The 13,993-nt window shown below is 47.5% G+C and overlaps 1 protein-coding gene across 1 annotated transcript in view; it reads right to left on the minus strand.

Moving 5' to 3' along the window:
- CREB3L2 (cAMP responsive element binding protein 3 like 2) overlaps positions 1-1,572 on the minus strand; it is a 44,576-nt gene extending 43,004 nt beyond the window's left edge. The window contains exon 1 of the mRNA XM_083181187.1: positions 1,011-1,572. Coding sequence (XP_083037313.1) covers positions 1,011-1,106 — 96 coding nt within the window. The 5' untranslated portion in view covers positions 1,107-1,572. The remainder of the gene's footprint in view (positions 1-1,010) is intronic.
- Positions 1,573-13,993: the final 12,421 nt, after the last annotated feature.

Genomic DNA, 13,993 nt, shown 5'->3' on the forward strand with positions numbered 1-13,993 from the left:
TATAAGTATAATATGTAAATAACATACACATGACAAGGGATAGAGCACCAAGGCTATATAAACACCAGGGAATCAGTGGAAAGGTCAATGTTTCAACTCACAGGAGATAAATTGACCTTTTCGGTAAATCCTGTTTAGCAAACAATTCAGTGTTTGCACATCTGTTTCATGCATATGTACTATTAGGCCGTAAGACACAAACCCCCACCCCAGCTTCCTCCGCACCCCTCCTCTGATGCCAAATGCAGGAAAAACATCCTTAGGAAAGTCCACACAGGACCGACCACATTCCCAAATCCAATACTATCATTCCAATCTAATGTCTGGGGCCTCCCCACCACCATACAACAATGGGTGGGTACGGAAACACCAAAACATTGTCTTCTACACCTGATAGGACAGATCAGAGACAAAGCAACAAGACAAAACAAACAAAGCACAATAGGACCACTCTACTACATTGATTGTTATCGGAGTCGGTCACTAGAACAAAGAGAGGGTGCAACAGTTGGCAACAAACTTTTTAAAAACTTTTTAGGTAATTAAAAAAATGGGGAGGGTGGGATAAATATTTGGGCACGGATGAGTCTGAAGTTTACAGATGCTTTATGTACCTAAGCCCCCCCCCCCCCCCCCATCCTTCTTTACTGTACACAGCTGTGCAAAGAATGCTGGCCCCAATCCAGGTGCGGGGAGCAATAACATCTGTCAGTTGAGCCCCCCCCCCTTACATGGACTGGGGAGGGTATGTGTGCTCAAACAGGGTTATGTTATTCCCGGTGACCTGGAAAGAAAACTTTAATTGCAGAAAATCAGAATGTTGCTGGGTGCATTTTGCAGAACAGTGCAGAGGGGCTGGATGGAGGCAAAGGCAATACCAACAGAGTGGCGGTATAGGGATGGGGGGTATTGGGGGGGAATGTGACAATTGTACCACAGCACCAATAAACTAATAACAGTAATAATAATAATAATAATAATAATAATAATAATAGGAATTGGTTTCTCACCGTATTATACAGCGAGTCGCTTTCCGCCACCTCTGAGAGCTCACTCAGCTTACGGTCCCAATGCATTACTGACTCGCCACTCTCCAGTATCTCCATGCTCTACCAGGAATCACCCCACACAGGCAATAAATGGAAATAATAAAAAGATAATTCAATTAGAATTGTAATTAGATGGGGCAATAAGATCCTGCAGCTTGCAATGCAGACCCCCTCAGGAGTGATGGGCAGACAGCTCAGCTGGGCTCTGGGATTTAAAGGTCCTCTCTGTGCCTGCACTCAGCAGTCTGTAAGCAGCCAGAAGTCAGTATAGGGCTCCTGTGCAGCTGGTATGGGCACTGGGGGCACAAGTGAGGCAGGCTGCTTTGATAAGGTGGGTCCCAGCCAGGGGCAGATGCCTATGGGGTCCAGTGGGAGGTCAGGGTAATAACAGAAGCAGCAACAGGCAAGGATCCCCCTTCTCAACGTCTAGGATCAGACTGACAGCAAGAGAGAGCAGCCCATGTCCCCCTCCTGCCTGCCAGACACGCCCCGACACAGCGACGACCAATCACCACCGGCTGCCCCCTCTGCGTCATCGCTCTCAACCAATCATGCGCTTCTCGTCAACCCAGGGGAAAGCGCAGCTGGAGTTCACCGGAATGTGGGCGGAGCCTGGTTTGTTTGATATGAACCATGACCAATCAAGGGACGCGGGTGTAGCAAAGTCAGGATATGACTGACATGGGAGCAGACCAATAGAGGTGAAGTGTAAGATGGCGCGTCCAATGGGATAAGGACAAGAATATCTGAGCACCCAACACAGAGCAGGCACCGCCCTTCTGTGTACCTGGAAGTATTAAGCTGGTTATTATTATTATTATTATTTTATTATGTCAGTGCTGTTGGTATAAAAGTTTATAGTGACGTTTATATAGTTATATTGTTAAAGTGGACATTTATTAATAACTCCCATTACATAACTATAGGTAAAATATAATAGATTACACAGTACAGTATTGTAGCATATTATTATCATTATTATCATCACAATGATTATTATTGATATTTTTTATTGTCATTATTAATTTATTGTTGTTATTATTATCGTCATTATTATTTTTATTATTATTGTTACTATTATTATTCTTTATTATTATCATCATTATTATTGTTTTTTTATTACGCTGGGCGGGGGGGGGGGGTCTTAAGGCAGAAACTATGTGTGTATAACGCTGTCAATCACTCTTGTAACCCCGCCCAGCGTTATACACACAGGGTATGAGTGGCAGATCTGGCTAAATATATAAGAGATTATTATTATCATTATTATTAATATTTATAGTATTATTGTTGTTGTTGTTGTTTATTGATTGATTTTAATGGTAACTATTATTGTCACTTGATCAGTGCACGCTGTTGTATTTCCCTCTAGCTTCTATATGCTGATTATTCATTTAAATATTGCATATTGTGTCTACTACTGACCCCCACTACTGCTACCATGAGATGGAGAAAGTACCCCCCCCCCCCCCCGTGCCATCTTTCCCATTGGGCTTAATGCGCAGTTGCCCAGGGCTCCAAGGATTCTAGGGGCCAACCCCAATGGGAAAGACTGCACTGCTCTGGGAAGCTGCTGCTGCAGGTGGCGGGCAGCAGGGTCCGGGTAGCGGCGTCCTGGCAGTGGGGATCCGGAGCTTGTAGTGTTCTTTACCAGGCCGCAGGGAGGGCAGCGCTGCTGAATTTGAAACATATTAAAAAGACTGGCCGGACACTGATTGGCTGAATTCTCTGGAGGGCCAGGCGGTTTTAGGGTCCAGAAGGGTCGACATGTATGATCTGTATGTCATGTAGTGTACCCCCTTGTTTCTATGTTCTTGTTTTGTGCCTCCACCATCTGTGTCTTATACTAGGCTGGCCCCATCAGCGTGTTATATTGTCCATTTTCCCCTGCCCCAGTCTCTGTTATGTACCGCGTTCTTTATACCCACAACACACACACACGCGCTAACTTACCTTCTGCAAGCTCTCCGGCCTCCCGCGTATATAACTGGCACTTTGCAGATGAATTGGCCGGTCACCCGACACTCTGCAATTCTCTCTGCCAAAACTTCCTGGTCAGACATACGATCTTGGTAATTGGGTAACCGGTACCTGTGTTGACAGTCACTTTAAGTCAACAGTGATTAGATGAACACCTAAGATTGGTCGACAGACCCAAGGTCGACATTGACAAAAGGTGGACACCAGCTTTAGGTCGACACTCAAAAGAGCGACACACATTTAAAAAAAAAAAATTTGCATACTGACTTGGTTCATACTTAAGTATCCACATGGACATAGAGGATGAATATATTAGTGTGCTGAGCACGGAGAGCCTTGCGAGGCGACATGGTATACTGATATGGTGTCCATGTCGACATATATCAACATTAAAATAACAAAAAAATTTGAAAAACTCATGTCGACCTTAACCATGGCCATTTCGACCTAAAGATTGTGTCGACCTTCTGTCAGTGTCGACATTGGGTCTGTCAACCATTGGTAGGTGCTGACCTAGGCACTGTCAACCATTACTGGTCGATCTAGTGACTGTCGATATGGACATTGTACATCTTCTATACCATAACCTTAGAATTGTATTACTACATTGTGCATACATCCCAAATTTTAGTCCCATGAATTTGGGACCGGCAGGCGACAGTTAATACCCTAAAATGTCAACACCATGTCAGCACCATGTAGTCTACAGGCATCCGGTCGGTAAGGTGAAAAGATAGACATGGAAAAAGGTAGTCTGTACAGGAAGTCTACCGGAAAAAATAATCCACCAGGTCAAACGGTCGATATGGAAATAGCCTATGGACATGGTCGACACAAAAAAAGTTGACAAAAGTTTTTTGTTTGTCATTTTGTATCCTTTGTCATATCTAAGCCAAATTAGTGGAAACATGTACGCTTTGGGCAAGGTTATCATCACCAATTGTAGTTCACGTGGATGATAAAGTCGGGGAAAAATGTGCGTCAACCATGGGTGACGACCATGGTCATGTCGCCATTTTTCCACCGATTCATCTGTTCCGCTGAGGTTATTGCAGCTGGGATATAACTGGGGAAAGTGGAGCATGATGACACTGGCGTGACTCAGCCATGCAGCTATGCGGATGGTATGGTGGAGAATGCAGGCAGGAGAAAGGTGTCGCTAATGATTAATTACATAAACACATTATGCAAATCTCAGTTCCCTGTGACACGGGATTGGGTGATAGCTACCATAGTAATGCTAATCTGTCTATCATATGGGGTTGGACAGATGGGCTGGAGGTACGAGGTGGATGGGCTGCAGAGTGACTGATCTGAGGTACTGATGGATAATCCAGCAAGCAGGACTTGTGTCCCCAATTCTTCCGGCCTGGTGCGTTCTATTAGGAGATACGTTACGATACATGGATCACAGTAAAGTGGGCGTTTTTGTCATGCAGAGTATAGTTTGCTAGTGTTCATTCTAGCACCCGCTATCTTTGAAAACCCATGCGGTTCCTCTTCCCCGTCTGGGGTGTCGCTGTCTGCTGTGGTGTTTCTAGCACAGGTCAGGTTTGCATGTCAGTGCTGATATACAGACCACACTGTGCTAGAAGCACTACAGCAGACAGCGACACCCCAGGCAGGGAAGAGCAACTGCGTGGGTTTTCAAAGATAGCGGGTGCTAAAACGAACACTAGTTTGACATGCATTGGGTCGACATGAAGAAAGGTCAACATTGGTCTAGGTCTACATGGGTGCAGGTCGACATGTCATTAGGTCAACACAAGCATTAGGTCGACTTGGCCAAGGTCGACAGTCAAAAGGTCGACATGGGGGGTGTCACTGGGTTTTTTTGACCGGAATGTTGACACAGTTGACATGGACACTGAAATGTAGGACTGGGTCGCCTCGCATGGCTCACTGCACTCGACATGCTTCGACCATGCCCTAGTGGATGTTAGGGCATGAAATACCGCCCGTCGGCACATGTCGGCTCAAAAAACAGTGAAAAAAAACCATGTCGACCTTTTGACTGTCAACCTTGCCCATGTCGACCTAATGACATGTCAACCTACAGCCATGTCGACCTTACTGCACTGCTGTAGACCTAATAACCTATACGGTGGCACATGCAGGGCTGTTGCAATTATTTGATGTATTATTTAATATTATCTGGCATAGCCATGCCACCTTTATAGGCCACGCCCCTCTTTATCAGGGCCCCGCATGTCTCCGTATGCCCCTGGTGGTCTGGGCATAGGCAGCCAGTCTGTAATGCATTGTCAGTGCTCCGCTATGTAGATGGAAGCAAAAACACTCATTGTGGCCCCTTATCAGGAATAGTGAAGGCAATGCAGCCAAGATACAAGGGTCATATACACAACTAATGATAAGTCTATCAACGACAATAAAAAGCAACATGATTGATGCCAGAGGTCACATCGTCTGCAGCTGGGGCAGCGCTCACTCACAGGTGATTAATGGTAACAGATACATTGCCTGTCTAATATCAGGACCTCAGCCGCCATAGGCTAATACAGAAGTGCCCCCCATTCATGATACATTTTGTTTTACCTATGTGCTCGTTGCCAGGGGTTACATGCTCATTGCCAGGGGTTTTGTGCTAGTTGCTGGGAGTTACGTGCTCGTTGCCAGGGGGTTTCTTGTTCGTTCTCAGGGGGATACATGTTCGTTGCCAGGGGGTTACATGTTTGTTGAGGGGAGGGGTTACGTGCTCGTTGCCATGGAAGTACTGCTCCCAGCGCTCCCAGAATCCGCACTTTTGGGTAGCGATGTGCACGCTCCCTTCCCCTGACAGACGCTAGAGTTCCAGCAGGACAGCTAACATCTGTCTCCTAGAAGTTGGCAGACATTTTTGGGTGGCTGTTTTTGCAGATTCCATACCATGGAATCTACAGATAACGGTCTTCCCTGAGTCCACAGCCCTGTTCTGTAGCAGGGGTTTCCCGGGTATGACCTGGGTCACCTCTAGCGTAGGGGTACAGCTGTCCCAGGCTGCAACCTCTGGAGGGGCACGGGCAGCTGCCCACAGTGGCACGGCAAACACAGACACACCCCCCCCCCCCCCGCACCAGCACAAATCCCCCCACCCGGCGCCGCCGGCCAGGCTCGCACAATACACAGTGCAGCCTGCGATACAGAGAGCGCCGATCCTAGGATACAGAGGGGCTCTGCAGGCTGCACTGTGCAGTGAGTGCGCCGAGCCCCAAGTCCCAGAGGGACAAGATGCTGCTGCGCCGCCGACACCACCGCTGGTAAGTAATTGGGGGGGGGGGGGGGGGGGGGGGGGGAAGAGGCGGGGCACCGGCGTGTGAGGGGGGGGGCCCGGGCTGAAGGTCAGTCTCGGGCCCCAACATTACTAGTGGTGGCCCTGTGTTGGCGCACACAATCTGCATACGATCCGATCACAATCTGTATCTAGTTGAATGGATCTTTTACAGATCCTGACTGCAGCAGGTAGGATCTCCAAAATAACCAATGGGGACGCGCATTGGATCGGAATCGGATCAAAAACATGCCAAAACATGCCCAATTTACATACAAACGGTCAAGATCGCATCGATATTGGGGGAATTGAGGCCAAATCATTCTGGTGTGTACCCTACATAAATCTGGGGCTACTCAGCTCGCTGCACACATTGGTGGGGGTGGAGGACATCGATGGTGACAGGGATGCAAATGCTTTTGCTGGATTTCACAAAACCATGCACAGAGGAGAGTTTTTGCTCTGTCCCACTAACCGATCAATGGGCTCCAAAGATTAGCAGCCCAGGTCTGAATTACCCCCAGAGAACAGAACAGAATGTTCCTCATCAGCGTTGGTATTAGGGGTAATACCCTACATTTCCCAGGGGGGGGGTTATATATTTATGACCAACCAATACGAAATTCTTGCGCTATCATTTGTAAAAGAAACGAGCAGAAGAATTCCGCATCGGTATTACAGAGACAGGCTTTCAGGCCTAGGTAATGGAGACACAGGAGCCATTGTAATGGCCCGGGGTCTAGTAGGCCTCTGGCGGAGCAGAATAGGAGAGCTCTGTGAGCCTGATTGCTCTCCTGCTGTGTGTACACAAGGATTAGGGTCAGCGAGGTCTCCCACCTGAAGACGTATTGAGGTGGGGTGTTAACAGGAAGAGGGGAGGGGGGGGCACCTACAATGCTCCCTGGCGGTGAGCTGAATTCACAATTATGTAAGAAGGTTTAGCAGGACAGTGTGCTATTTATACACCCCTGCCAGCTTACACAGAGGCCTGTGATACCCACGCATGGCCCTCTCACAACGGAGCACTGTCATTACGGGACGTTCACTAAATATAACTTTCTGTGCTTTGTTAGTTCACGGTCTGTAGAGGCGAATGTAGAGGCGAATGTAGAAATCATAAGAAAAACATAAGGGAATGGAGGGGCCTGGAAGCCTAAATTAGATGCGGCTTTGCGCGGACAAGGCCTCAGCCGTTTTGAATCCGATTGTTTTCTGCAGGGCGAGCTAGTACCGCACAGACTAGCTGGTCAGAATGTGCCGTTACAGGGCTGCAGAGCAGCACAGGGGTCACTGACAGAAATACCATTTACAGGGCTTATAACTCACCCGCTTCCGATATCCTGAGGTAAATGTATGAAAAATTCACATATCCGATATAATAAAAGGCTGCTCCTCACCTCTACGGAGGGGATTCAAGTGTTTTGGCGCGTTAAACGGTCTTTAGGTTGACATACATTGTGTCGACCACTGAAGGTCAACTGGCCTTAGGTTGACACATGAAGAGGGTCGACATGCCTCAAAATGGCAGGGTGAAAAGGTCGACAAAAGCATTAGGTCGACATTGGGAAGGTTGACTTGGGGTTTTCAGGGGTGCCATAGCTGTTTTTGGGGCGTGTGTCTGCCTTCAGCTGCAGTCATGTACACAGAGAAACATGGCTGCCCAAGTGGGGGCAGCGCGGGGCCAGAGCAGGGCGTGGCAGAACGTCACTGGTAGACCGTGATCCAGTACTGTGTGACTGCTGCTAACATATTTTGCTGTGTTTATCCAGTTTTGTATGTATTTTGTTACTGTGATGTCACCTCACACCTCTGTCATGTAAGACATGCTGAATGTCAGTAATACCGGTTTCTCTCACGAGTCCGTGACTACTTTCTCTGCCTTTGTGTGAGGTAAGAAGGCTTCTTCTGAACGGTATCAAAACTCCCTGCCTAAGTTCCACCCCAGGAACCAGCACACTCCGTGTCTATGGGCCTTATTCTAGTTCACTCTTTCTGACAAAATCCTTCTTAGATGGACAAAACCATGTGCACTGCAGGGGGGCAGATGTAACATGTGCAGAGAGAATTAGATTTGGGTGAGTTATTTTGTTTCTGTGCAGGGTAAATACTGGCTGCTTTATTTTTACACTGCAATATAGGTCTAACTTTGAAGTAAAACCCCACCCAAATCTAACTCTCTTTGCACAAGTAACATCTGCCCCACCTGCAGTGCACATGGTTTTGTCCATCTAAGAAGGATTTTGTCAGAAAGAGTGAACTAGAATAAGGGCCTATGTGACTCCAGAACCTCAGTGCAGTAAAAACACAATCAAACTGTACTGCACTCAGGGCAGCCGAGAGGAATGCGGGCCCCGGTAAAATTTTGGGGGTGTGGCCTAAGTGTGGGGTGTGTGCACTTCCCACACTTAGGCCACGCCCCCAAAATGTTTAGAGGAGGGTGAAAGAATACTCTAAAAACTGTAATCTCAGCAGTAGCACACATCTACAGCATGTGCTGTGATGACAGCAGGCTCAGCATGACCTCTCACGCTATCAGTGAGACACTCATGCTGAGCCTGCTGTCAGCACAGCACATGCTGTAGAAGTGTGTGCTGCTGTTGCTACCCGGGAGTGACGGAGGGGGAAGGGAGGGGCCCCTCCAGCAAGCCTGGGCCTGGGTAATTAGTACCCGCTTCCCCCCCTCTTGGCTGCTCTGACAGCTGAGTTCTGTCTTCATACGGATTCAGTATAAAATGCCGGCAGACGGAATACCGACCCCCGAAATGCCGACCAGTGGGGGTCGTGGTTTGTGTGTCCCCCCCCCCCCTGCGGGCATGCTGCACTTGCGCCTCGCTACGCTCGGCACACTATTTTATTCTCCCTCTATGGGTGTCGTGGACAAAGTGCCGGCATTGCTGCAGTCAGCATTCTGGCGTCGATATTTCGTCCGTCGGGATTCTGACCGCCGGCATATTGACCGCATCCCCTTCATACATGCACTGCAGTGGCATAGCCAGGGCAGTCATCAGTGGTCGGACTGTGCGGAGTGGTTGAGGGTCTGTGGTGCCCGGTACAGATGTCCCCATAATATCCCCCCTCTGTCGCTATGTCTAGCTTTATAAGCAGCGAAGCCTTGACGAATGATTCCTGACAGTTTTACCTGCTCACAACTGAGGTATAAATTGATATAAACAGGGTGATTCAGGTTGGTTTGCATATGCAAACTACTTTTTTTTTATGGAACCATGTTGCACGGCCGGTGGGGTAGATGTGACATGTGCAGAGAGTTAGATTTGGGTGGGGTGTGTTCAAACTGAAATCCAAATTGCAGTGTAAGAATAAAGCACAAAATAACTCACACACATCTAACTCTCTCTGCTTAAGTTACATCTGACTCACCTGCAGTGCAGCATGGTGTTATCCATTAACGAAGGAGTTTGCAACCAACCTGAATCCCCCCCAAAATGTATAGAAAAGCCAGACCTCTTCTGTACCCTCCAATTACTTACAGAAAGGACTGGGTATAATATAGTAATAATGGCTGGCACTTTTTGAGCTGGCAGCCAAACAGAAAACGGTTGCCCGCCCCAAGTTGGACCAAACCATCATCTTCTTTAGCACGTGCAAATTCTCAGCCGGGCAAGACCCTAGTGATCACCAGTGATTTATTTGTGGTACTTGTAGTGCACCTGCCCAGTGACCCTGCTGTCATCACTTTTTGTGTTAGTTATTTTTGTATTGTGTAACAGAACGCGATGTGTATTTATGGTGAATTAGGGCACCTCGAAGGATTACGGTGACATTACCTGGAAGCGGCCCAGGGTTTATAAAGCAGCACACTCTGACATAACACAGTAGGACAGACGGGCGGGCACACCCCGGCACATTAACTCCGTCCCTCCCAGCAAAGTTTACCATGGTTTGACGTACACGGAACCTGCAGACACTTCCTTGACAAACACAGGTATTTAAACTTTCCTGTACGATTAGTGACACGGAACAAAAGGTGACGGCTTGGGAAATGGGCCAGAAATACATAGCTGGTGCAGCCGTGTGAATGCTGAAGGTGATGAGATGCCTGAAAGCTTGACGATCACAGAATCTATGACGTCCCTTAGCGTCACCCTATATCCCAGTTGCAGAGCTGCGATCAGGTGCGATTTGGCCCCTATGTTTAGTGGTGTCAATTGGTGGCACTAAATAAATTATATCTGTGAACATAGGGAGCCTCTACTACCCCAAACTGCCCTCCGCTGAGGTTTGCCGCTAAACAGGGGGATTATTGTAACAAGAGACGCCAACACTAAATAAACACATCTATATATACTGATGTCGGTGACCCCCAGTAGGGAGTAGTATGTACAGGCTGTGTTTATGAACGGCGGGGATGGAACAGTACAACGCTACCTGCATTTCACCGTCCTCTCCAAGTATTCTTCTGTCACTGTATTAAATGTCATTGTGAGGTTCAGCGAAAATGTAATTAAGGGCGTTTAATACAAGTTAATTGTCTGGGTGCGGACAGAGGATGTTTGGATAGTGTGTTTGTCAGAAAATAACCTGTGGTCGTGAGGATTAAAAACGGTTTCAGCTTATAAAAAAAAGTGTGGGTACACAGTGTTCTTGATTCAGATCTGTTCGCTAAGGCCCCCCCCACCCCCGATGCGTGAATCCCCACATTTACATGCAAGGGGATGTGTACACTTACACATCCCCCCGTATGCAGCCGCAAGAATTCCCCCCCCCCCCCGGTCAGAGAAGTCTAGTCTGACTGATCTTGGCTGGAGATGGGCAAATGTCGATACTTGAGCAGGTAAACTCTCAATTCGGGCAACACCTCACTCACCGTGCTTCCAGCCAGGTGCCGCGTTCCGCTGTGCATGACCTACTGATAGCTATTTGGGCAGGTAACTATACGAAGGACCGAACCAGCTTGTAGCCCATCAAAAATCTGCATATGTGCAGTGAAACGCGTTAGCACGGTCACCCGGCTCTGGAACCGTCATCTATATTGGATTAACCGTTCGAATCAGTCCTGGATCCCTCTTTGCATACTGCCATCGGGCCTGAGATACCTTCACAGTGCATATGTACATGAATACCATCAAGCGCTAGGGCACTGTTCAGCAAGAACTAACGAGGAGGACATACTAGCCCCCAGTGTCCAAAGTCTATACAAAGGGGGTCAAGCCACCCACCACTTTTCGCGATGCCAGCCCCAAGTTGGGAAAAGCTTGCCGTTTCTTTCCACCCCATTACATCTACAGTGGATATTTGGGCCAGTACTATCTGTGGACTATTTATAGGGTTAACATACCCCCCAGGACAACATAGGAACAAACATCGGCAGGTTCCAGTTGGACATACTTACAGTCAGGTGACTCTACTGCTAATTGCACATTATTCCAAACTGGAATAGTTGTTTTTATTTGGTCTTTTTTTAATTCTAATGTATTTGTTGATTTTTATATTATTAAATGTGTTTTACTATGATTGACACCTTGTGATTATTGCAGTTACTTACCTGTTTATTCCTCAGCACATCGCAGTGTCCCAGATATATCCTTATAGATTTGTGACATCACCAGGCCTGATTAATATTCAACAGGTCTGATTAATATATTCAGGAGGCGCTGCTTCCTAGCCATTGCATAGTCTGCATCCTCATGAATATTGAAAATGTAGGCAAGAAAACGACCGCTTCTTCTGCGTGTAGGCGACGGGCCACTTTCAAGTCGATCATCCATTACTTATACATATTGGAGAAACCGCCCAGGACTATTTGTGAACATGATTCATTCTCAGATTGTGTTGCGTAATCAGATCAATCACTGAAGGGTGTATATCCGGGATTAACCCCCAGGTGTAACGCTGGCAAGCAGGATCCCAATAGGAGAGCACAGCCCTCTGTCAATCAGACCACAATAGTCAGTAATCGGGAGAGTTTAGTTAAGGTTTCCATTGAGCACTTCTCTGGATAAAGGAGCACAGATTTTAGGATAAGCCTGACAAATTGAATCATCCCCACAGGGTAAAGACCTCGCGTCACTTCTACACGCTGCAGCGCCGACCCTTCTACAGTGCATTGGTATGACAGAAATGTGAGGCTCAGACGTGTCCGGTCTCGTTTCTCTGGTCTCCAAAACATGACATACGCTAGGACTGCTTTTCCTAAAGGTGTCTGTTATCTGAGAGAAAGTCCAGTTTTTTTTTTTTTTAATCAACGATCATCATAGTTAAGGTGCCCATACACGGTGCGATACGCGCTCCCGCAGGCATCTCAACGCACAGTACAAAAAGTATGTGCAGCACTTTTTGTACTGCTCTCGCATCGCATGCAAAATGCATGCATTGCGATCCAACCCATAACGGGTGCCATCATACCACAGTGTATGGGCACCATTAGGAAATAAATTATTTCCATTGTTGTTTTTTTTTTTTAAACAAAACTAGGTACTTGTTTCCTAGAACGGCCACAATCGTGAGTGATCGTGGCTCTTAATTAAGGGACACGATCCTCACGATGTGGCCGATTTTTGACAATTTTTTCACTTTGATTGACAGAAATCGGGTCAATCGGTCGGTCGCGACCAATTAAAATCGGCCGCGATGCGACCGACCGATTGACCCGATTTTTCCATAGACTTCAATGTTAAAAAATCTTTTAACATTGAAATCGGTTGGTCTTGTGCCATTATAATGGCACAAGATGAGATGGACTTGATTAAGTCCATCTCACATAGGGAAAAATGATAAAAAAGGTGAAATGGGCCAATATGACCCATTTCACATTTTTTATGTGCCCGCCATGACCCCACGATAGACGTGAACCCGAAGCGTGGCGAGCGCAGCGAGCCCGCGAGGGGCGGCGGTGCGCGTCCTCCGACCTTTTCATTCCCCTACTATCCACTAGGGCGTGGAGTGAGAATATAATAGTGTGGCGAGCGCAGCGAGCCACCGAGCCCGAAGCGTGGCGAGCGCAGCGAGCCCCGCGAGGGGACGCGTATACCTGTGAAGTGAGACGCGTCCCCTCGCGGGGCTCGCTGCGCTCGCCACGCTTCGGGCTCGGTGGCTCGCTGCGCTCGCCACACTATTATATTCTCACTCCACGCCCTAGTGGATAGTAGGGGAATGAAAAGGTCGGAGGACGCGCACCGCCGCCCCTCGCGGGCTCGCTGCGCTCGCCACGCTTCGGGTTCACGTCTATCGTGGGGTCTAGCACACTTATTAACATTTGGGGGGGCAATTTAAACAAATCTGGTGTAAAAAAAAAAAAAATCGGGTGAAAAATCGGCAGATCGGATCGGTCGCATCGTATGCGACCAAATCGCATGCGATGCGACCGATCCGATTTTTTATCTTACGACCACAACGATCTAAATCGTTGTGGCCGTTCTAGGAAACAAGTACCCAAAACTAATACATTTCTAATACCGTGACATTGGCCCTTATTCAGATCTGATCGCAGTACAAATTTGTTCTCAAAATGGGCAAAACCATGTGCACTGCAGGTGGGGCAGATGTAACATGTGTAGAGAGAGTTAGATTTGTGTGGCGAGTGTTCAAACTGAAATCTAAACTGCAGTGTAAGAAAAAAGCAGGCAGTATTTACCCTGCACAGAAACAAAATAACTCTCCCAAATATAACTCTCTGTGCACACATTACATCTGCCCCACCTGCAATGCAGCATGGTTTTGCCCATTTTGAGAATAAATT

The sequence above is a fragment of the Crinia signifera genome, chromosome 4 (genome assembly GCF_055691185.1).
Source record: "Crinia signifera chromosome 4, ASM5569118v1, whole genome shotgun sequence".
In the NCBI taxonomy this organism is placed as follows: Eukaryota; Metazoa; Chordata; class Amphibia; order Anura; family Myobatrachidae; genus Crinia; species Crinia signifera.